The 25,656-nt window shown below is 40.9% G+C and overlaps 1 protein-coding gene and 1 long non-coding RNA gene across 3 annotated transcripts in view; one reads left to right on the top strand and one right to left on the bottom strand.

Annotated features, from left to right (window-relative positions):
- The window catches only part of LOC148188116 (uncharacterized), a 38,895-nt gene extending 20,173 nt beyond the window's left edge, over positions 1-18,722 (bottom strand). Inside the window, exons 1-3 of one of the 2 annotated variants that reach the window (XR_015778192.1) lie at positions 16,577-18,722; positions 14,619-14,924; positions 12,870-13,100 (exon numbers count right to left, since the gene is read on the bottom strand). This is a non-coding gene — a long non-coding RNA (uncharacterized LOC148188116). Of the gene's footprint in view, positions 1-11,913; positions 13,101-14,618; positions 14,925-16,576 lie in introns of those variants that run through there. The other variant, XR_015778191.1, reaches the window with a different exon arrangement.
- emilin2a (elastin microfibril interfacer 2a) lies at positions 1,539-25,624 on the top strand. The gene is made up of 9 exons (XM_042497481.2): positions 1,539-1,828; positions 2,404-2,529; positions 5,553-5,743; positions 6,669-8,630; positions 18,650-19,003; positions 21,649-21,702; positions 22,199-22,258; positions 23,264-23,410; positions 24,941-25,624. Exons 1-9 carry the CDS (start codon positions 1,683-1,685, stop codon positions 25,273-25,275), a joined length of 3,375 nt encoding a protein of 1,124 aa, XP_042353415.2. The 5' UTR covers positions 1,539-1,682; the 3' UTR covers positions 25,276-25,624.
- The last annotated feature ends 32 nt before the right edge of the window (positions 25,625-25,656 follow it).

Raw genomic sequence — 25,656 nt, 5'->3', positions numbered from 1 at the left:
TCTCATAGAAATAAATTATAATTTTCACAGCATCACTGTGTGCTTGGAAACTCTCCTCCTTTCTCACACATTCACACGGCGCTAAAGGACTGACAATGAATTCCTGCCTCAAGTGCTGTGAATTGAAGCTCTTGTGTAACTAATGTGCTACTTTTCTGTCTCCCTCCACATTAAGATATTGCTCAGCAAATTGCTCAGCTTGGCGTGGAAAACAAAATTTGCTCAGAGCAGAACAGACCGCACACACTGGCTATATATCCCCCCTTCTCATATCCCCATTCAGCAACAGAGCAGACAGAATGTAAATTACCACTGTTATCCCTGGCCATGAATATCATCAGCACCAGCACACCTCTTTCAACTCTGGAGGTTGCATTCAAAAGGCATTATTCTGTTATGTTCATCAGTGAGGTGTGAATTAATGGCTGTTGGCAGACAAAGAAGTAATCAACTTGGATCCCAAATCCTTTCTAACGATGGCTGCATCATCTACACTCATTAACCAAAAGCATAACTTAATCAAATACTGTACAGTCTGGCAAGCTGACTTTAATATAAAAAATCTAGGAGACTGATTGCCTCTAAAAATGTAGGTAAATATAACTATAAGTCTTAATTTATGTGTACTTTACATCTAATTGTTAAGTTTACTTCAAATCTAGCCATATTCACTTAATTTTGTAACGTTGTTGCAAATTAAATATAACAAGTTTAATTAAATCAATCTTTATTTCAAGTTTTAGGAACTTAAGTAAACCACGTTTCTGTGCTATATCTTATATCACATTTATGTATTCTTATTCAAAATGTCAAGATAAATGGGAAAATACCTTCTGGCAAAACTTGGACTCAATCGGATCCCACCCTTATGTGGATCAACACTTTCTTTTCTGTATTTTGATCCTGTATTTCTGTTTTTAATTTGTCAACACCACCCCTAGTTACTGTGGACAACAGGTACATGTGTGAGTCCTTTAGACACATGGTTATGATCAACTGTTTAGTTACTGGCAACTCTCCTCCTGGATGTGTGTGTGTGCTGGGGTCTGTGTGTAAGTGTGTGTGATTGAACTTGTAAGTTTTTCTGTATTGATTTACGTGTGGTTTATGTCTTCATAATTTGTCAATAAAAATAATATTAAATATATATATATTTGTGTATTATAACAAAACAGAACTTGCCAATCTCCTAGCTTCATTATTGCCAAAAACCTCTTTGTCTTCATTATTAAAGTCAGACTAATTTGGTTTACTGACGTTGCTACACTTAGAAAGAACAAGGTAACTTTAATTGTCATTTTTAAGTCGCTAGATAACATACATTAAGATTAATTTACAGTTTACAAGGCAATCGGTTTCCAATATTATTTTAAGTGGGAAAAACTTGGAAGATTTTACAGTGAAGGGAGACATTAGCAAAAACACTTTGAGCTATAAAACTTTTTCTTTTTTTTTTTAAAGACTGGGAAATTTTTTTCCTCGTGAATTTTCTGGGAGGAGGGTGTCGGCCCTGGACGTCATTCCTAGGGAGTTGCAGTGAATGTGGACTTCCCCAAACTTGGAGTTTGATCAGTCACTGGGGCAATGAGACTGTGGTGTTTGGGAACGTCGCGCATGATAATAAAACAGTAAACGTCTTTTTTTCTGTGTTAGGAATATTTATTTTAAGGCGTTTGTTCAGTATGAGTTACAGGAGGAGAGAGATGGACTGGCGGTGGACAGTTTTCACACTGTTTTTGAACTTTCAGTTCACTTACGGGTCTCCCTCCTCATATGACTTGTTCCATGGGTCTGCATACACTGGAGTGGTACAGAGGCACAGAAACAGGTAAGTGACGGGTCTTTTTGTGGCCAACTTTTTTTTATCTGTTTTTGTTAAAGTCATAACAACTACTTGGGCACGGTCTTTAAACTTTTCCTGGAGGTAAATAGTGTGCGCCTTTGTTACGCAGTCGCCAATAAAAATGCGATAATGTCTAAACGTCTCACTGTCTCAGTGAAGATTTTAGCCTCTTATGGTCATCTGCAGCCCGTTAACATTCACTGTGCTTTTATCAGCCTGTGGCTAAATTTGGCTCAGATTTGCCAGTGTTGCCTAAAGGTGATAACATCCAGATAAACACTGGAATGTCTGATTGCTTAAGTTTCTCCTCTACAGCACAAGAAACCCTTTGTAACTATTTCCAGAAAAAGTAAAATCGGCTAAAAAAGAGGAAAAATCTCACTGAAATGACGCAATCTTTAAGGAAAGCGCAAGCGTAAAGACCGAATACTGATGTTTTTATCACCAAAAATCACCACAAACTCTACAAATACTTCAATGACATGTGTACACTATCTCTATGAAATGTTTCTTATAGTTCTTGGGTTATACATGTTGTTTATTTCTGCCTCTCTCCTCAGGAACTGGTGTGCCTATGTGGTTCGCAGGAACGTGAGCTGCGCCGTGCAGGGGAGTGTGGAGAGCTTCCAGGAGCCCGTAGTGGCCCCCTGCCCAGCCTACCAGCCCGACTGCCAGCAACAAGTGACGTGAGCATCCGGGGGAGCAAGGGGAATTGGGTCGAGGGTGCACGTTTTGGATGCATGAGATACACCCGAGTTCTGATACAAAATGTTTCCGGAGGCAGAAATATTCACAGCGGCTGAAGAAACTCAGTTGGCAGAGCCAAGAGCACAGAATTTTCTTGCAAGTGAAAAAGCTCACTGTCAAGGCAAAGGGTTAAACAGAAAATGTAGCCTAAAGCAAAAGAGGACCAGAACTCTCTCTATAGCTGAAAGGCAACACAGATGGTTGTTTACCTGCATACCTGCGCTCCATCAGTACAAATACAGAGGCAGCATGCACCATGTTAAAATGGATTCTCAAAATAAAAAGCATGTGCAGTGTCATTCATGTTTTGTTTTTTTTTAATGTTTGCCACTGAATTTAATCACTTCAGTGGATTTGTATGATGCCGTATGGTCTCCTATTCTAATCAAAAAAAAAAAAGGAAACTACAAAAACTACAATAATAGCCTGTGAACAGCTTGTCTAAATTCATCTGTTCACTTAACATGCCTGTGGTGTTCAGGATCACCAACCCAATCGCCAGAATAAATGTCGGCATTGTACATTTCTGCAAACCACAGATATGTAACATTTGTATGTTAGATGATTATATATGATTTTTTAATGTTTCAACAAGGCTCTGAGTAACATGTGATCACATTTAGGAACCAAAACCACTTAAGGAAGGAAAAGGGCACAATTTGGCTTAAAATACCAAGTTTTGGTGGCACAATCACACTGCTCGAAATGCTGTTCATGTCTTAGTTGAAAACACATGATTTTGTTGTTCGTTGGTCTGCAGCTTGGCAGCTGTCTCGCCTAGGCGTCACAGGATCCACTATCCCCTTGCTAACAAACGCCTGCTTTTGGTGGCACAAATCACTACTGAAAATGCAGCCAGTGTCTCACCAAAAAACACCTATTTTTGTGGCACAATATCTGCTGGAGATGCTGCAATGTCTTGCTAAAAAAACACCCACTTTTTGGTGGCACAATTGCTAGTGGAAAAGCCGCTGGTGTCTCATTAAAAACACCCACTTTTGGTGGTACAAATGCAGCAGGAAAGGCCACAATATCTTGCTAAAAAAACAGTCTATTTTTGTGGCACAATCACCACTGGAAATGCTGATGTCTCACTAAAAAAACACCCACTTTTGGTAAAATGATTCCAACCAGAAATGTAGCCAATGTCATGACAAGAAACACCAGCTTTTTGTGGCACAATATCAACTGGAGATGCTACAGTGTCTTGTTAAAAAACACCCACTTTCGGTGGCATAATCACCACTGGAAATGCAGCCAATGTCTCGCTGAAAAAACAGACAGTTTCATTTTTTTGGTGGACTTGAACTGTTGTCTGTAGCTTGGCAGCTGTCCTACCTAGGTCTCACACCATCCACATTCCCTCCACCTCCCAATGAAAAACTTTGCTCATATACATTTAATCAGAACTACATCACTTAAGAAATGTTGATATGAAACACAAAAGTAGTGCATCCGTAGTTTGCAGAAATGCACAATGCCAAAATTTTCTTTTGGTGAGTCAGCTGGGATCACGGAGGCCTTGAGCCAATAACAGCATTTCCTTAAGAGGATTAGGACAACAGTGAGATATGGGATGCTGCTAAACTTCCAAGGTAATGAGTGACATGGTCACAGTAAATGAAAAAGATTAAGTGCTGACTTTAATTCTGAACAATTATGTATATTCAGGCCAGAGTTACTTTTGCTAACTTGCACAGCTGTACCTCTCTGGCTTCATGCGTTAAAGTTAATCACACTTAACTGAATAGTTTACACTCCTAGACCAAGTCTGTCTCTGACACATTTTATAAATCTGCTTCTTATTTCTTCTAGTGTTGAAATATGTGTTATCATGCGCTGATAGATGTTTCACAGCTGAAGACTTATCATTAGCAGGTACTCAGTATAATATAACACAATGTTCCGTTGTAATTTATCATCATAATGCAAAAATAACAGACCTTGCTATCAAACCATTTGTAAACCACATCAAAAGTAAACTTAAGAGCTGCAATAAAGCGCTGTGAGCAGTGCGTGAGATCTATTATCAGTAAATCTGAAACCTGAAATGTAGTTTGTAGTAAGTTAAATAAACAAAGCACTCTGTTCCTCTGAGCGGGTAATTGTTTGTTGTAAACAGGAGTATGTACACCAGTAAGTGGTGAGTAACAGTCGTCATTTATAATGTATTGGAACATGATGTGTTGCAATTTAATACAGCGTTGTGAATCGTTGTTATTTGTGAAACAACACATGCTATCTGTGGTGGGGCTTTGTGATGCACTCACACAGACTCATCCACAGGAGCCACTGTGTTGTGGAAAAGATCCCTGGAAACAGACAATTCTTAGGTCACAGGTTTCCAAGTTAAAGAAAGAAGAGCTGGCAGTAAGGAGAGACACCTCAACTTTTTCCATTTCTAAGTTATGACTCAATGTGCTGGCTTCACATTATCTCTTGTGAGGATGAGATTTAAGTGCACATAGCTGATTACAGCCATAATTTTTTAAAGTTATTAGTTTCTTTTATTTGTCAAGCTTGGACAGTGTTATCAGTGAGGGTGAAAGTTGGGGAAATGTGCAAAGATGATTGTTTCAGTCAGCAAATTTCCAGATGTTCTGCATGACATGACCCCGGCCTTCAGGGAAGTGATGTCATCTATTGTTTCTTTGGGAATTGTTTGCCTTGGCTAGAAAGCTGAAACTTTCATATAACGGGGAACAGCAGAGAAGAAGCTCAAAAAAAGTCCCAAAAAGCAGATGATTTGGTGATTGCAGGAGTCTTGAGTTCCCAATAAAAACACATCACTGGAACAGATTCAAACCTTTTGGAAAGACTAACTAGATGCAGCATCAACAAACAAAAAGAAAAGAATAACATATCCCAAAGGTCAGGATTTGATATTGGAAACAAAGCTAAGTGTTCCCAATTTTATATTCATATTTGTTTGAGATTTATAAATACTTGTGTTGTTTTGCAGATACCAAAATCGGTTTCGACCCACGTACAAGATTGCCTTCAAGACGATCACGGAGTTGGAGTGGAGATGCTGTCCGGGTTACCAAGGTCTCGACTGTAAAGATTTAAAACCACCCCCAGACCGACAAACAGTTCAGGGAACACAGCCTTACCTCCCACCAAATCCTGGATATACACCCAGACACACACAGAGTAAGATGTGTTCTTTTCTGCCTTTAGTGATATTGTCAATTGATCCTAAAATCTCTGTATTTCCAGATTTTTTAAAGTACAACCGAATCATTAAATTAAAGTTCCAGAGTGTAAGATTTAGGGAGATACACCGGCAGATATGGAATGTAATATAATAATTGGTTTTCTTTAACATATAATCACTTTAAAAAAAAAAAGTGAGTGTTTTCATTATCTTGAAATTAGCCTTTCATATGTGTATAAGGAGTGGGTCCTCGTTTACGAAGATCACCATGTTGCATCATTATGATTCTACAGTAGCCCAGAATGGACAAATCAAACTCTGGCTGTAGATATGGACATTTAAGTTTTTTTTAAATGTTTTTGCATCAGCAATCGTAGTTAGCAGCCCCTTCATGATGAGAGTGGCAGAAAAACAAAGATTTTTTAAATGTGACACTGCTTTATTTAGTGTTTTTATCTGGTTAAATTTATCGGGTTTGTTTGATATGAAGAGGGCCAGAACCCTGTGGATAATTTGGTTCCCGGTAAAGAAAAAGGTGAGCACAGAAAAGCTGGTGCTGGGCTGGCATCCCTATCGGACATGCCAAACAGCATTGGAGAAACACTGATTTGTTATGTGAAACTGTTTATTCAGTGTTTTTAGCTGTTTAAACCATTGGTTCCGTTTGTTTTGGAGGGGAAGACACCTCTGCAAATTCAGCTCCTTCTAAAATCCTCCTGAACAATCAACACTAAATGAATCATAACCAGGAGAAGTTTCAGCTGGTTGCAATCTGCAATCCTCCCTCCTAGATGCCATTAAATCCCCCTAAATCTTACACACTGACCCTTTAAGCTAAATTTATTCTATCCTTCTTAGAGAAGATAATCTTTTTTTTGTATTTTTTGTTAAAAATCTAACCATTTTATTTCCTCATCATAGGGCCAGAGCGGCGAGAGACAGGACACCATGAGACTAGGCATGGTGGAACAGACAAAGTGCATCTTCTCGAAGGTGAAGTTCAGCGCTTGTCTCGGACAGTCCAGGATCTTCAGACCGCTCTGACAGGGTTAACGGCCAACCTCCGCACAGACTTGCAGGAAGACACAAAGAAGATTTTGGTGACGCTTCTCAACAACATGCGTCCGCCGGACGGTGCTATGGATACCAATGCAGAAGAGATTCCGGCAGTACTGGATGGTCATCAAGCAACCAGAGGTGGAATCACTGGAGACAAGGCTTTAGAGAAAATAGTGACCCGGTTAGATGATATCAACAATGAGCTGAAAATCAAGGAAGAAGCTTTGGAAGACTTAAGAGGAACCATGTCAAGCCATGAGGGGCAGATCCGCGTCCTGATGGATGCCTCTCAGTCTCAGACTCCAGCCATGGCGGAGTTTGATGTTATACAGACCTACATTGACGGAAAGTTTGAGAAGCTGAAGACAGAGATAGACAAGAATATGGAGGAACATGTGGCCAGGCTACAAAGCTCATGCAGTGACAAGCTCAAGACTTGTGAGGACAGCCGTGATCAAGGTTTGGCCAGTCTGACCAAGCTGGTGGATGCCAAGGAGGCCGATCTGAGAAAGGAGATCCGGGCGCTACGTCTGGACATGGCTGCTGCAGATGGACCTATACGAACTCAACGGCAGACGGATCCATCCAAAGCGCAAGAGGATCGCAGTGACCACAAAGACCTGTGGCGTGAGATTGACCGTATTGCAGAGGCTCACCGCGCCCTGAATGCCCGCTTTGACAACGAGCTGGTGCACCTTTCTGAACCTCAGGGCGACACTGATTTCAATCTAATGATGGAGGAGCTGGAGGCACGCATTAATATCACAGAGCAAAATGCAGAGACTCACTGTTTCTACATTGAAGAGAAGCTGACCCGTACAATTGAGGACAAGGTGAAAGCACTCCGGCAGCTCCTGGAGGAGCGCCTGAACAACATGGAGGACCAGTTTACAAACACGCTGTTGGAAATAAGCAACACCTCCCTCTCTGGGATGTTTGCTGACTCCGTGGATGCCCTCCAGACAGAAGTCAACAACAATAAGTTCCTGCTCCAGGGTTTGGATGATAAGGTCAATGCTGTTGGGGAGTTGTGCTCTGCAGGATGTTCTGGAACAGGAATTAGCGTAGCTGCATTGAGTTCATTGCCCACATTTAAAGGTTTTGAAAACATTTTGAAGGACCTGAGTCGACACAGGAACAACTTGGACATTCTTAACACAGATGTCAACTCCAACAAAGACAAGCTTCGGCAACTGGAAGGTCTTGTTGGAAGGGAATCAGCTGCAAATGAGAATCGTGTGAAAACAATGGAGGACTTCAAGAAGGGACTAATTAATCTGCAAGACAATGTGCTCGGTCTTGCTAGCACTGTTACTGGGTTAAGTGATTCCTTAAAGCAATACAACCAGGATATGCACAGCATAAACTCAACATGTTGCCATGCAGAGCAGAGCAGCGCTCGAGGTCCAGTGCGGACCAACTGGGCATCAGTGCCCAGTAGTCAAGCAGACAACACCAGACGTGAGGTGGAGGAGCTGAAGAACAGGCTTGATTCACTCAGCAGGCAGTTGTCATCTGAACTGAGCCAATGTAAACAGAACACACAGGGTGTTTCTGATGGCATCTCTGCTGTGGATGAACGTATGAACCAACTTGAAAAGGTGTGTGGAAGGTTAGATGTGGTTTCTGCCAACATTGGAGAGCTGAAAGATGGACTGGACAGACACGTTGGTGGTCTGCGGGACTGTGTGTCCAGGATGAACGCCACCTGCGGAAATCACAGCGCAGACATCATCGCATTGCAGAATTCCTTGCAGAGGCTCCAGGCACAGCTGTCTGCGTTGGCCAAACATGTTTCGAAAGACGTCACTGCCAAAGAGCCAGGTGAGTGGGCGGTTTGTTGATGGTTTGATGACTATCTTTGGTCATGTTTTTAGAAGGAAATGACAGGATTGATCAAAAGGGCCTCCTTGGCTTTCACTGACATAAACCATGTTGTTGCATGATCATATTTGTTTAATGAGCATATCCCAGAGTTTTGAAACAATATACAGAGGCTTTATCACTACAGAACTTCAGTCAGTGTGCACACATTGAATGGATTATTATGCAAATGTTAAATATGTACAGAATTTGTATTTGGCTCTGACCTTGTCACTCCCCATAAGAGAGCAGCAAACTCAGCTATGGATGGAAATGTGTAAGATTTTATTGATACTAATACTGTTAGCGGTTCTGGCCATTGCTCTGATTCTTTATCGATTCCCCTACTGGTTCCTAGGTAGGCCTACACAGGTTTTCAGCACAACACTATTGTTTTTGGGGCTTTTTTATTATCGCTGAGTCTGAGCACAGTGTAGAAACAGAGAAGAGGGGGTGGGGGGGATTATTAAATGCCACTGAAATGAACACAAACAGACCAGGAGACTTAAATGACAACAAAAGACATAAAAAGACCATCAAAAGATGCAAAGCAACTACAAGGAGATGCAAATGACTTCAAAGTGACCGCAAAAATACATAAAATGACCTCCAAGAGCTACTTACTTACTGCAATTAGACAAAAAATCACCTCACCAACTACACAACGACACATAACAACAACAAAGATTCGCAAAACCACTGCAACCACCTGTGTGTATTGCTCCTAAGTAGAAGAGATGGTGGGGCCCTTTGCATATCTCTGCCCAGGGCCCCATTTTCTCATAATCCGCCTATGCATACATTTCTTTCATTATCTAAAATGGATCAAATGAGAGAATATTTGAACAGCATCTGTTTTCCTTTAGCTTTTCTTTGTCAAAGAACAAAATTTGCCAAGCCTGCCTGCGGCAATGTGACTACAACAGGATATTTACTCTCAGTAATGGACATGCTGCTCGGCTGGGAAGCTGTGGTTGTCGTTGAGTGATAAATACACGTCATCCCTGGATTTTAAGCCCATGTTGTGTAGACAGATGTTTCAGCATATGGCTGGTTTTCCACCCTTACTTGAAATAATAATTTTACTGACATAACAAGCAGCAATGTTGTCATATTTCTGCATGGCATGAAGCCACACTTTGGAATGTTTCTTCAAACTCGGTCTAACTTCCAATCCGTCAAATACTGAGGCTTGGTCAGTGGCCTGTCAGCATCAAACAAAGACGCACATTAAGCCTAAAGCATTGGTACAGAACTTGATTGGAAGCAGCATTTGTTTATGCTCCAGGCAACTACCTTAAAATAAAGAGTGAGGAAGTCAGCATAGGACAGGAGTGAGGGGAAGTGGATGGTTCAAACAAATTCTGGACTTTCACCCAGGAGCTGGCTGTTTGTCTCTCGTGTGAAACCAAAAGTCAGTAGAGTTACTTCAATCATGATGTAGTGTGCTGGTATGTGAAGCATACTATGCTAGTGATGTATGACAGGTGACGTTATATATAAGATGTTATATTTTGAAACCATGATGTTTCTTTTCTAAACCCTATGCTTTTGTTGCCTAAACGTGGAAACAAACCTAAAAAACATAAGTATTTTTATTGAGTGTATTTTGAAAAGGACTTTATGCATTTAGCGAGCAAAAACTATACATTTCCTGTAAAAACTGCAGTTTATTTTTTAAAGACACGATGCACGATACAAGTGCTAATTGACACGCTGTTGCTTTAATTCCAAACTTTTGGCGGGGTACTTAGTGTACCATATTTTGACCACTGACCAAGTGTCAGTGTTTGACAAGTTGGGAGTGAGAATATGTTATGCCCACAAGGACTTAAAGCATGAGTATGATGTCATTGTTTTACAACTATCAGAAAAACCTGTCAGTATCGACAAAAGTAATCGATAAGCTTGGAGGCAATCGACCTGTTCTCAGCTCCCATCCTTTAAGTCATCACAACAGTGAGAAGAGTGTGACAAAAATAACTTCAAACCCAGGGGTATGTGGCCTGCAGGTGGATGCCGGGGTGGAGATGTAGCTTATAAAATGTTATATGAACAGCAGCAGTGGTGCTTTGGCAGCAAGGGACAGCTGGCTTTCAGGAGGCAGCAGGCACGGTTTTAAAGAGAGAGAGTGAGCAGAGCACTGCTCACAGCACAATGAAAACAGCTCACTGCATGTATGCAGGGGACTGACTGAACTCTGTTGCAGACATCGCAAATGAATAAGCTCATTTGCTTTATTGTTATTAGTTTGATGGTAAATGTATTTGCACTTGTATAGCACTTTTCTCGTCATTTTGAACACACAAAGTACTTTCACACTACGGGTCACATCCACACACACATTCATACACTGGTGGCAGAGGCTACCTTACAACTGCTAATCAGGTTTTTTAAAAAACATTCATACCCAATAATACACCAACGCCACAGCTATCAGGAGAAATTTGGGGTTCACTATCTTGCCCAAGGATACTTTGACATGTTGACAGAAGGAGCAAAGCCCCAACCATCCGATTAGTGGCTCTACCTCTGAGCCACAGCCTCTAGACAGATACTATCCATTCAGTGTGAAGCTACAGTCAGCACCAGTTAGTTTATTATTAGTATAAAGAGTGGAAACAGAGGAAAACCCTGATCCTGGCTTTGTCCAAAGGCAACAAAATCTGCCTACCAGCACTTCGCCAGTTAACACGTTTTATCTTAATCTGTTTTTAATCTTTTTCTTTGTTGTTTGTTTAATCTGTCCAAAAAATTAAATGTTAAAACAAGAGCTGTCAGCGATTCATCCCATTTTTAAATAATATTTTTGATTATTTTGCATTACATAACAGTTTCATATTGACAAGGCGAACCAATTCTTGTCTGATTGTCTTAATTTGAAATCAAAAATCAATACTGCATGGGACAAGCATAAAGTGGGCTCATCTGTAAAGAGGAGACTCATGGGCACCAACAGAACCTATTCATTCAGATATCTTGAGGTCAGAGGTTAAGGGACACCTGTTAAATGGCCAAGCCTTTTTTGCGTTTCCAAAATTTAGCCAAACTTTGGAGCGTTATTCCACCCTCTTCCTGAGAAGTTAGCATAACATGGCACCACTTGATTCCTGAGCTTTTCTAGTTTCAAATGGTCCCAGTACCATCACTCTGGCTTTAAAACCCAGCCCTTAAGACAGGAATGTCAGCTGACAATTAACGTAAAAAGAATTACAATAAAATAAAATTTATGTACAGACCTTAATCGCATCATGACTGATGCATTAACGTTGACAGTTGAAACATCAAGTTGTGGTTCTTTTAGTTACCTTTGGAGAGAGACAGACAGACCCCCCCTACCCCCTCCTTCTCATCTTATTCTCAACTAAACTAGGTGCTGGCTCCATACTGAATTTCATCCATCTCCCGGCAAGAAGGCAAATAAGCATATTTATTACTTTCACATATTACCTTTCAGTATGACAGGAAATATATACTGTATAATGAGAAATAGATTATGGCACACTTAAAAGTCCCTGGATTTATTAGTGCAGTCAGACACTGAAATGGCCAAATACACACACTCCTCCGTAGCTTCCTCTCTAACTTCCACCACATGAGTTTATCGAGCGTGATTAACATCTGTGTAAACACAAACTTTTCCTGAAGATAATCCTCCATATAATGCATTCTGCTTGCTTGGTTTACATGGAGGCTTGGAGGGGAGGATCAGATCCCATGAATGGCCACAGGGTATTTCCCGGAGAGGGAGGACACGAGTTCACGGGGCCTCGAATATGTCATTCAATATGTCCCGGCACCGAGAGGCAGAGGCCCACATTGGAAACTTCCTTTGACTTGTTGTCCTAAGAATTCCCCGGATTTTATATAAGAAATTAATTTTTTACATGCCGAGGTCGGCCCCGCCTAGCTACTCTGATGATTTACTTGCACTGTTTTGCCTCAGAGCTCCGTCATGTAAATGTCCGAGCAGCCGAGCAGACTGGTCCGTCTTCCCCTTTATGAACACGTGAAGCTGTGAGGTCTTCTTTCTTGCACCATGACATAGCTGTTTCTACTCATACCACAGAAATGCAGACCTCACTTACCGCTCGCTCCGTACACTATTACGCACAATTACCGTACACACACACACACACACACAGGCTCATACACAATACACCTCCCTCCCTCCTTTTCCCCTTACACATGTACACATACCAGCCTCCAGAGATTCCCGTAGGGTGACCTCAGTCTGATGTGTGGAGTCTGGTCCTCATTAAGGACCCTGACTCACTGCTGGAGCCAGTCTTGATGGAGAGGGGAGAAGCAGGGCTCCACACCCAGGACCAGATGCTTCCACTACCCTCAGCTGTGATGTCATAACTGGGGCCCCATCACCGGTGCCTCCCTTTCTTAAACCCCCGTCCAAAACAACGATGCGATAGGGACCTGAGGAGCAAAGGAGGGCGGATGGATTAATGGTTGTGGTGTACAGAGAGGGAGAGCGTGAAGGCATTCACGTCTTCCATTTCACTATATGCCAAATATGGGCAGTTATTTCCAAATTGTGATTTCATTACCGTGCACGTAACATTATACTGCACCTCAGCCCAGAATTAAATCAGACAGGACTATACGTATTGCAGCAGGATTGTGAAACACGTTGGTCAGGGAACCCCAAATCAGTTTTTAGCTTTGATATTCTTTGAGCATAGGCCTATTTAAAGTTTGACATTTTGGGAATGAGCTGATTTGCTTTCTTGCTGAGAGTTAAATGAGAAGATGCAAAAGATACCAATCACATTTCTCTATGCAACACAGCGGCCAGAATAAAGGTTGGCAATGTACATTTCTGCAAAACAAGGATATGTAACTTTTGTTTCTCATGTCCGAAATGTAAGTTTCTTTACATTTCAAATACACTGTGCTTAATGTGCAGTCATGTTCACAAAAAAACACTTGGTTATAGTTAGAAAAGGACCATGTTTCAGCTTAAAACATCTGGTTTTGGTGGCACAACTGTGGCTGGAAATGCTGCGGATGTCTTGCTAAAAAACACGTTTTTGGTGGCACCATTACGGGTGGAAATGCTGTGGTTGTCCCGCTCAAAACACAGTGTTGGTGGCCAATTATGTCTTATGAACAATATCACAAACAATATCTGGGTTTTAGTAGCACAATTGCTGCTACAATGCTGGGGGTGTCTTGCTAAAAACACCTATTCTTGGTGGCACTATTACAGGTGGGTATGCTGTGGATGCCTCACTTAAAACACAGTTTTCGTGGCCACTTGTGTCTCTAACAATATCACTACCAACATCTGGGTTTTAGTGGCACAACTTTTTCATGTCAACTTTTTCTTTTGAGAGCAACTATCATCATATTCTCTTTGTGATCATAGCCTGCATGCTAAATCCCACGAGAGAGGGAGGCGGACTGTGTGGCCGAGGCAGCATGAAGATTTAATGTTTTCCTCAAGTTTGGGAGAGGAGAGAAACAGTCTAAATGGACATGGAAAAAAATTCCATGAAAAATCCCAGCTTTGTGGGTGTGGTGGTGGTGGTTGAGAGCCTACTGAAATGTTTCCTCTCTGCGTTTGAGCCCATTCTCTCTGCTCGGTCATATGAAGGCCCCGAGGAGGCTGCGAACAGATGAGGTGTTGTAATAACATAACTGAAAGATTAACAGGAATAGCATTGCCCTTACTCAGTGTGACTGCTGAGTGGAATTGTGTGACTTCAGTTGCAAAACACTGGCACTGCTTCGCCCGCAGCAGCAGCTGCTGCAGCAGAGGGCCGCCGCTGCAGCTTGTGTGTGTTTGTTTCTTTTCCGACAGGGAGTTGTGGTTAAGCAGCAGTTTGCATGTAACACAGATGTATCAAAGTCAGTTAAAAATGAGGCTGAATGGATGCAGGCTGTAGAGGTTATTGGTAGAAATATGTAAAATGCTTCTGTTTTCTTACTTACTGTTCCTCATTCAGATGGTGACTAAACAACCCTCTTGCGCTGAATATTCTTATTCGATTCTCAAGATGCTTTTTTTTCTGCTCCTCCTTTTTCATTTGGAGGTGAGCCCAGTCTAGCTCAAATCACTGTCGTCTCTTTCTCTTTCTCTCTCTTATCTCTGGATTGCTCTCCCTTTACTCCCTCGTCGCTCTCTCTCCTTCTGTCAAGTTTTTTTTCTTCCAATTTGTCCTTCCAAGAATGCCAGAGGACTTCTTTTTCCTCCTCTCCCTCCACCCTGTCCTGTAAGTGTCTATCGACAGGCGAGGCCTTCAGAAAAGAAAACAAAAAAAAAAAAAAAGCAGTTGTATTAAACCGGGTATAAAATGAAGTCTTTGATTTCATGGATCAATGCTCTGCAATTGATCATTCTGACTTTATATAGGAGAGACAGGCAGTAAGATTAACTGTCTGCCGTGATGAGGGAATACAAGAAAAACAAGATATCAAAGGCTTTTTGAAGTCAAAGGATGTCTGCTGGGAAAGAATGGAAAATTGAACTCGACACCGCCACAAACACACACACTGTATATATTTAGTCAGAAAATTTTGAGGGGGCAGCTTCCCCAGAGACAGATCTCTGACGCCTCGACGTGAGGTGTTTCCATCTCTGACCCGTGAGCCCATCTGGAAGTCTTCAGAGGAGAATGGACCCAGATACACAAAGGGAGTCCCTGAGGTCTGCCATGCAGTGCACAATTTGAACCTCCCATCATATCACTGGAGGAAAAAAAAACGGGGTGGAGGATGAAATTGCGTCCATGTGCATAGCAAGAAAGGAAAAATGTATGCCAGAGTGTGAGTGATTGCATTATTCTATGCGTAACCACCACGCCCTGCCTCTGTGCCCCTTGACACCATTTTCCATGGTGCGGGCATGATCGGCCCGTCTGCTGCAATAATCCTCAACGCTTTCAGACACTTTTGAACACTCACGCACTGTCACACGAATCTGTGGACTACAGCATCCCTCCCCCTGCTGTGTCTCAATCTGCTTTGTGAGCAATAACATCTGGTTTTGGTGATGCTCTTGGTTGCACCAGCACTGGTGTGTGTGTTTTTCGACTTTTGTGGTTGCCCCCTTAGTGAGACACAGGCTAAGAGCTCATGGGAAATATGCACTCAGGCAGCCGACGTCCTGAAGGAGGCACAGGGAGGAAATGAGGAAGAGATTTCTGATTATCTGAGTACAACATGACTGCTGGGTTTAATTTGTTTTTGATTATACATGTGGTTTCTGAGTAGCTTGTGGTGTCATTGGCAGTAAGAAGGAAAGATTTTGTTGGTGGTTGATGATGTTTTATTTGATAAGAAGTGAGTGGTTTTCATAATCCTGAGTTACAGGCTCTAATGTAATACTGTTGCTCTCTGGTTCTTTAGGATTGATCACTTTGCCTCAGCACAACACTGAATTAATCGTTTAAACTTTTAAATCATTGGCTGCGATCGAACCTACATCCATTATAAGAATTATTATCATTTCAAGATGCTACAAAGTGATTTAATGATTGATTTTTTTTGTTTTTATTTCAAGCGTGTAAAATACAACAAAAACAGTAGTTAAAAAACATATCAACAAAAAAGAAATTAAAAAAATGACATAATGAATTCCATCTGCAGATTGCATCAATTTACATCTGCGAAAGGGAGTAGGAACAAATATAAACATATTTAATCCTACCCCTTTATTACATAATTAAACTGGTATCAACTCAAGGCTTGTCATTTTAAGTACCTATATCTAAATATTTACAATTTTTATTACACACCTGTATACATAGATTCTCATGTATCTTACACAAATGATACTCAATGGATCTGAGTGTAAACATCTATTTTTAATTTGTAAACAGTGCTTTGACAAAAAAAAAATTCAAGGGACAGTTCACCCTCAAATCAAGAATATATATTTTTCCTCTCACCTTTCTTGCTGTTTATCAGTCTTGACTGTTTTGGTGTGAGTTATGGAGATATCGGTTGTAGAGACGTCTGCCTTCTCTCCAATATTATGAGACTTGTGGTGCCAAAAAATACAGAAGTTAAAAGACAAACTTCAGCAAGCAGCAAATGTGGCTGAATGAGGTTAAAAAACTTTTTTTTTTTTTTTTTTTTTTAAAGAACATGGCTACATGCATTAAAACACCAACCGGTTTTGACACTTGGTCTTCATCAGGGTGCAAAAGAGGAACTAGAACAAAGAAAACAAGTTAGAAACTTGGTAGTGGGTGTCACCCAGTCCTGATTGTTGAGTGAATGCAGGTGGGTGACAGCAGTGGATCAGTGAGAGGCCATGTTGAACATGACACGCCTCCACAAGAGTTCAGAGAAGGATTCTGCACAGAAATGGGATGTAACTAAACAAGCACCAAAATAACTTAAAATAAATACTAAAAATATAATAAAAATAGTCATAATAATAACAATGTTCGTCCATGTTCATGACTTTGTTCTGTGCAGTGATTTGTTTGAAAAGAAAATAGTTTCTACATGACACTGCTCACAACACGGTCTGTGGATTATCTTGAAAGAGACATTAATGTTGAGTTTCTGAATTCATTTTTTGGCACTTTACGCACCACAAGCTGAGTGTCATCTCGTTCCACTGAAGAGAAGACAGACGTCTCTACAGCCGACAGCACCAACACTCATCTGCACTGCATCTCACACCAAAACAATCCAGACTGGTAAATAGCACTATAGGTCAGAGAATTATTTTTATTTTTTTTAAATATATATATTGGGGTGCATTGTCCCTTTAAGGTCAACCGAAGCAGCTTTTTTCCGGAGCTATCATTTGCATTTTGTGGCAGATGGAGCTGGAACAGAAAAGACAATGAGTTGAGGTTGAAACCTGCAAAATGTGCCATGTGTAGTTTCCTTGTAATGAAACGCGGTTGTATTTACATTCAGTGTTTCCATCTGAAATGTGTTTTCCTTGAGGGCCAAAAAAGGTGTTTAATGCATTTCCCTCCTCATAAAACACTGCAAGGCGCATGTTTTAAGAGGCACTTGCATCATCTGAACAGCTCTCAGCTGTTTCCTTCTTCAGCGTCTATTGGCCTATTGTTATGACAGCTGATCATCTACCAGCACACCAGCAACATCCAATCACATTCAAGCAGATGTACAAAGCGGCCTTTAAAATGTGACACTTCTCACTTTAACACAGCTCATACCCGCATATCTGCACTGCTTGCTTCTGCAGCACTTTCCACCTCTCCAGCATCCAGCATGTATTGTTGACTCTGCCAAAAATGTAACATTCATATAAGTTTACTGTAAACATCTAACTGTATAAGAGTAAGTGGTCATTTCCTTGTTGCAAGTGTCTCTGGCTGACTGACATTACCGTAATCCTGTTACAGACTCCAGCTTCATCCACAAGGTTTAAGCAGCACAGAATCACCTCAAACAAGCCATTCAGTGTAGAAACGCCTTCGCCGAATCTTAAACACGGTGATACAATCTGTCTGACACCTGGCTGAGAGACGGGGCTGACACAAAGCAGGGACTGTAATTATTTTGGTTATTTGTCCCCAGGACGCTCTCACAGCGTCTCCGCGCTCACCTCAGAGGCCCAGGTGATGTCTGTGCCCTCAGGGGGTCTGGCAGGCAGCCAACCGGTTTCCGTTCAGATGGTTCTTGTTGCCCTAAAAACTCGTACCGACCGCCTGCTTTGCTTTTATGAAGGGTAATAACGGCTGAAAAGAAAAAGCTCAGAGGTGCAGTGAAAGCCGGGTCTAATTTGGCCTGTCATCAGAATTTTAGTCGTTAAAGGAGAATTCACAGGAGAAGGGAGGGATGTGGTCTGAATGTGAGAGAGGAAGTGGGATTCATAAACAAAAAAGTCAGTTGGAAGCTTGTGCCTTTGCAGTTAAAGTATTTTCCTTAACTTCCAACTGTTGTAACCAGATGTTAACGGCTGTCGTTTGGTTAGAAAGTGAACTGTAATTTGATATTTTTACACAGACTGTCTTTTTCTTTCTCTTTCTAAGGAATGACCTTAAGACCAGAGAGGCCCGTGTCTTTGCCAGATTCAACTCCAGGCAGAACAAGGATCCCACAAATCCACATCCCTTTCATCATCCCACCGCCGCCGTCCAGCCCAAGGCAGCCGAACTATCCCAGCCAACCACAGCAGCCCAACGTGCACACGATCAAGATCAGTCCGCCGAGCCAGCCGACCAGACCCCAGCAGCCAGGCCACGCCACGCTTCCCCGGGTTCCCGTCAGGCCGGTGGTGGAGACGGGCGAGGCCGGACCTCCGGGGTACACCCGCAGGGTGACTGTGCGGAGAGGGTCGGAGGACTCATCCAGCTCGCCTGTCAAAGGATTTGCTGGCGCACCAGGTGAGAAGAGCTGCTGGTGATCACCTTCACACTGCAGCGATGATTCAGATGTTTTTGACATGAGTGACATAAATCTGTGCAAACACCAAAAAAATCAAATCTTAGGTCAACACCAGTGTGTAGTAATGTGTTACAGTTACTCAGATAAACATACTTTATTTTTTTAAGTACTTTTAAGGGTAGTTTCTTTGTAGAATGCTTATTTTTTCAAGTATAGCTGCGATAAATTATATGTACTTCTACACTGTAACATTAGGTTACACACTTCTGGCTACTTTTACTGATACATTTAGCTGTAAATAATTTTTCTTTTCAGATGAGCTCACATGCACAACAGTGACTGTCCGACAGTGACAATAATAAAGCCTATACACACAAAGACACAAATACACAAAATGCAGACCGCGTCCAAGCCTCTCTGAGGATTTTTAACAGCACGTATTCTGTCACTTTGTGCACTTTACTCACAATCAATGTGAACTTTCATTTGTTATTACTTGTTGAGGACCTGTTAAAATGCAGTACATTGATTTTATAAATTCATTCTCTTACTCAAGTAATTATTTCTTTTTTGCTTCTACTTGATTTCTATAATCACAGAACTTGAATATAACTATGAAGTAGAAATACTTTATACTTGAGTACTGTTTTTGTTTACTCGGCACACCTCTGCTCATAGGTTTAAGGTACAAAACCTGGTTTGCTAATGCTTTAAATTATAGCCTGCAAATTACAGTGCAAACAAAAAACCAATGCGTGTCTGGCACATGGGAGAAGTTTTAGTCCCATGGGATTTTCCTATTGGATTTTGGATTATTGCAAAAAATAAACTCTGTGGCAAACAAAAGTTTAAGATATTCATGTTTTATCCAGCATGAAAATCTTCACAATGAACATCACTTTTGTCATTTTGAGGCCTAAATGCGATCTCCAGATGACGGCGTGAGGATGCTTTTTAGAAACACATAAAAGCTTCAGAATTCATGAGTAGGATATTTACTGACACATTTTTAGTCGTAGAATAAATTGTGAAGGTTTCCTCATATACAGTTTAAAACATAAATGTTCCTTTTTTATGCACCGTACCAGATTAGAGCTCGGAGCTAATTCGCACCTGCAGTCCCTCGGCAGGTCCGAAGAACAATCACATGACAAAATAAAGTTGCACAAGAAGAGGAATAGAGAAAAGACACACACAACACAAATAATACACACAACAGCACACAATATAAATTGACACAAAGACGAAGACACAAGACAGACAACACAACTACTACACAAAAAAACACATCACATACAAACACAATAAAAAGCGATTTTCCGCTAGTGTTAACCACAGAGCTTATTTCAGGCATCTAACCAAAAATCCATAAAAAACAAAGAAACATTGACTTCTAGCTGGGGGAACCAGGAGTGCTAAAATGCTAACTCATTTTCAGATTTTAGGACCTAACCTCCTGCGTTCTGCCTCTGTATTTTTCTGGTATAAGTATCTAATAGCTGTTTTATTGATTTTCTCGATATATTACATTGACTACAGTGTAATTTGTGGGCTGTAATGTAAAGTGTTAATCCAGATTCTGAGTCCATTTGAATGACTGTTGAGACTAAAATCTGTCATCACTGCCATGACAGGCGGGGCTTTTAATGACACTGTGTCATAACTCTGGCACCATGTGGAGCTCGGCTGAGCCAGCATTACCACACGTCTGACAAAATATTATGTATGTTCCTCTTTTCAACAGCTCTGTCAATTCAAACACATCAGATAAACTCATCTAAGCTACATCAGCTATGACAGAATTTGGATTTGAGCCCGTGTCTGTTTTGTTCTCATTAGCAGTTTTCGCACATGGAGCCCATAACAAATGTCTAATTTTTTTTTTGTTTGTTTTGGTTTTTTTTTTGTTATCCACACATAGGAATGCTAAACTTAAAAGGCGTTTAACTGCGGCCAACTCTAATTGGACAGAAAAGGCAACAGATAGTCACGGAGCCAGTTCTGGATTGAATTAACTGGACTGCATATAGGATGATTAGGCAAACTGTCAAACGACAAAACAAAGGCTTTGTTTTAGCCCTCAAATGGCATGTTTTTGCAGAAAAGGACAGTTTTGAAATATGCTCTTTAAATTCAGGTTAGCGAAGAAATTGTGCATTCAAAATTCATGCATGGCTTTGGTGTATAGATGCAAGTTTTTAAATAATGTTACTCATTAAAGGGTTTTGGCATTTTATCTTCACAGGGCTGTGAATCCTTTTGATTGGTTTGGTTTTATTTCAGTTTTTATGGTTGCTGGTTTTATTTGGAACTCAAACTGCACAAATATCTGCAAGTCTGAACCCATTTCAAAGCTCTGAGGAAACTGTAAACGTCTGAATCTGCTGATAGATCCCATTGTCCCGCTGCAGCTAAACCTACATCAGACTGACTCAAAAAACTATTACTAAAACTGAAACTGTGCAGCCCAGATTACAACCTGTTTTGTTTTAATTTATACCCTCGCTGGGAAACTCTCCCGCAGTGTTTTTGCCATAATGTTCAGATGGAAAACCAAACAACCGCCTCTGGCAGAAGCACTCACTGACTTCTCTCTTCTGATGATGATAAAATATGATGTGTTTGTCATCTGTTTCCTTTGCAGGATATCCACCTCTGCAGCCCGCATCATTCAAGCCTCAATCAAGCAGCCGCCAAGGTGTTGAAGCGCCTCATAATCATGTTAACAATGCATGCATCTGCAGGCTTTGCTGTTCATTATATCAGTATAAAAAATTTGGAGAGGCAGTGAATAATTTATAGCCCGAGTGTGTGAGGGAGAAGGAACTGGATGTGTTTAGTTTAAGGTGTGGGCGGACTGTGGAAGCATTTAAGCTCGTCTGAAGGAACTTAGCAGAACGTTATACCCTGGGCTGCATGGTAAATGTTACATTTACTGATCATAGAGAAAATCATTTAACCAATTAATGGCTATAATCACTGAAACTAAGGACTATTTTTCCTTTTCAGTTACTTACCAACCCAGAAAAGCACAAAACACCTAATAAATTATGTCTGTATATTAAATTTAAGCACGTCATGAGAGACTCGTGTAATTAAACATCTATAAAAATAAAGGTGTAAACTCTTCAGCTCACAGCTGTAACTGTAAGAATTTATATGCAATTAACACTTTTTTAATTTGTACCTTTTAGTTCCTGTTGCAGCAAAGGTGCCCTGGAACCCGATGCATCACGCTCCTGTTGAAACGCCAGGTAAAAAAAAATCTCTCCCAGTTTCAGTATCTGCATCAATAAAGAAAAAAAGATATTTGCTCAAAAACAAAGGGTTGCAAAGAAGGTAGAGGGATAGTTTGGACTTTTTGAATAGGGTGTATGGGGGTATTTATCCTGTGATAGTATATTATATGCAGTACATGTCAGCTGGCACGCCCCCAGTCTGGAGTCTGATGTGGAAGCTCAACAAATCAACAGTTTAAGTGTTTGCTATGTTGAGAGTATTTTCAGTGCTTTACCTTTCAATTAGAAGCTGTTAAAGGCTTCAGTTCCCAATCTATGCTGTCGCCAAGGCAACCAGACTCCATTGACAAAAACAATGATTTAACATCGCTGAACGCAGGAGCTGCTGGTCTGCTGCTGCCTCGATCAGCTAGTCAGTTTGTATTATTATGTGACTTTGGTGAATCCGAAAAGCTGTTTTAAACACTAAAGTCACACAATAACACAAACACACAAACTGACCGAGGCAGCAGCAGACCAGCAGTTCCTGCGTTCAGTGATGTTAAAATCAATGTTTTTCTCAATGGAGTCTGGCTTTAAAGAGAGAGCGATATAATGGCGTCTTTGTACCACTGGAAATCACTTTATATCATATTAAGGTAATGCGATGAAAATACCCCCAATATAGTGTGCACTTTCACTGATAAAGATTTTTTTGTTTTAGGTGGGACTTATTAGATAGCTATTTCAAAAAACATTCCTTCAAAATAATGTGTTTTTTTCAGTTACTGTGCTAAGTTCATTACAGCAATGTGCAATCTTATTATTATTTCCATGTGCAATTGCTGTAAATTGGTGTAAAACGTTTGTGTCTTGTTGTGTGTTTATAATGTTCTTTTGCGTTATTTATCTTGTACATGTTTGCTTTAATGTTCTCTGCTGCTGTAACAATGCAAATTTTCCCCGTTGTGGGACTAATAAAGGATTATCTGGTCTTATCTTTGAAATGAGACACTGATCGACTCACGTGCATGTTTTTAGGTCCAGTTTCAGTCGACAACAGCGCCTTCGCAGATCCTTTCTCCTTCTCTGCTGGCCTCACGCAGCAGCCGCTCTCTGGAGACTTTGGCTTCATCCGCTTCAACAGAGTTCTAGTCAATGACGGCGCACACTACAATCCCCACACAGGTAAACAACAACAACAAAGAGTTAATATTTATTACAGTGCCACTATGATACAGCACATGGGACTGCTGTGTACATTTTATGCCAGTCTAGTTGCACACAAATTTAATGCTTTAACATTTCTGTAGTTTATCATCAGGGCCCTTCTCTGCAGATGTAAACATCTTTTCATTTCCATCCCAATTTATGATATTTACCATGTACACTATTTTACCGAATCATGTGGATTTAATGATATGAGACCCCCAAGTTAGCAAAATCAAGCAGATACTTTTCAAAGCCAATGCCTTTTTAGTGCAAAATTCCCTCTGTGTGTTTCTCGAGACAGTTTCCCTGTTGAGATGCAGGGGAGGAACTCTAACACAAAAAGAAGAGAATTTCACACTAACAAGGCTGTAACTCTGGAAAATATCCACTTAATTTCATCAATCATAATGGCCACAGATAAACTTTTAAATCCATTTTTGGACGAAATGAGGACTGTGGAGTTTGTCCTCCATCTCTATCATTGTTAGGACATTAGGACACGGCGTCTTAATGGCTAACAGAACAGCAGGAATGATTCCACAAAGTAAATAAGAGTTGCTCTGTTACTTGTATTAGAAATGCCTCCGATACTGCCTAAAATGCTGGATCAGGTAACTGTGAGTATGTGTTGCAAGTCTATGCACCGTTCCAATACCACATGATTTATTAATAAATGTAGCCCACACAGCAAGTTGTGCTATGCAGATGCTGGCGAGCACTTTTGCAAATAATTGATTTATGGTAAATAGTGTAATCTTAGCTGTTAGCACAATACCAGCAATTTGGAATTATTTTACACTGGAAAGTCCCACTAGTAAAAATGTTATGTGCACAGTATGGTTACAGTTATGTATAAGTGTTGCCAAACTCAACATCAGCAATCTTATAAAGCATTTAAGTTTTAATGTTTTCACAAAAAGTTAATATTGTATTGATTTACACAATAGCTGTATATGATGTATACTTTTACTATCCTGAAGATATGAAATCAGTTTTGAGACATCTATCCAATTTTTCTTGCGATTTAGTGGATTAGTTTCCAGGTAGTTTATTTTCCCATTAGAGATAAAACATAATGTCGAGCTGCTGTGTGTATAAGTTGGTGTTTGAGTTTGTGTCGATCGTTGTGTGTTGTAATGTGTTTAGTCGTACTGTGAGTATGAACGTTATGTATATTTATGTAATCTAGTAAATAAAATATTGTTCATGAAAATAACAGATCCCTGGAGGAGTAGCTTTTACTCAAAACAGAAGCTAATTAGACATCGGAATCAAAAAAAAAGGAAAAAAATTGAACGTCTCTAAAAGTAAAACCTGTTTCATTGTTCATACGGGCACCAAACTATTGCTCTTATATTTGAAAAATTGTGAGCCCATCCTTTAACCTCATTCATTATTCCATGTAGTCTCTGTTGAACAAGGACCCACAGCTGGAGTGACAAAAATAAGTAAACACTGACTCTTTTAATTGATCACACTCCCTCTTTCCCCCTCTCATCTCTGCAGGGATCTTCACTGTACCTATGGATGGCCGATACCTGATTTCCGGACTGCTGACAGCAAAGCAGGGTGACCGTGTAGAGGCCGTCCTGTCTGTGTCTAACCGCAGCGTCCAGAGGCTGCAGAGCTCAGCGGGGCCTGCGGCTGGACACCACGGGGGCTCGGCTGGTGCTAACTGCGGCTGCGGAGGCTCCGTGTCCTTCAGTCAGATCCTCCCCCTGAGGAAAGGAGACCGCGTGGGGCTGGTGAGGACCGGAGGGCAGCTGGCCACCACCGGGGCCAGGGAGATCCTCTCCACCTTCAGCGCCATCTTCCTGTACGCACCACAGGCTGACAGATAGCCGGAGCTCAGCAAGGACTAGTTGGTTCCCAAATAGCTGGACTGGAGGAAATGTTGAATAGTTTTCACTGATTTGCTGTGATGCAGTGCCACTGTGTGAAGATCCTCACCTATAAATTCAGTTAAAAAGTCATTACATTGCATTTGCCAAATATACCTGAATACAAGAAGCAGAATTTGTTTCTAATATATTTGATTATCAAGTTTTTGTACCTATTGTGAATGTCTCATGTAAATAAGTGTTTATAAATTAACATAAAAATGCATATTATTTTAACAAAACCCACTCAGAGACTCATATGAGCAGAATATGATATTGTTGGTTAGGCAATAAACCATGATAAATCAGAGTTTGAGCTCACTTCATCTTACCGTGTAATCT

Source organism: Plectropomus leopardus, chromosome 12, assembly GCF_026936395.1.
Source record: "Plectropomus leopardus strain MGB_pleo_1.0 chromosome 12, ASM2693639v1, whole genome shotgun sequence".
Taxonomy (NCBI): Eukaryota; Metazoa; Chordata; class Actinopteri; order Perciformes; family Serranidae; genus Plectropomus; species Plectropomus leopardus.
This window is presented reverse-complemented; position numbering and strand designations above follow the sequence as displayed.

Bases quoted from the DNA above. Each gene is read 5' to 3' on its own strand.
- emilin2a (XM_042497481.2), top strand. From the start codon at position 1,683: ATGAGTTACAGGAGGAGAGAGATGGACTGGCGGTGGACAGTTTTCACA. The intron at 5,744-6,668 runs GTAAGATGTGTT...TCCTCATCATAG, and splicing joins TACACCCAGACACACACAGA to GGCCAGAGCGGCGAGAGACA. The intron at 8,631-18,649 runs GTGAGTGGGCGG...TCTCTTTCTAAG, and splicing joins CGTCACTGCCAAAGAGCCAG to GAATGACCTTAAGACCAGAG.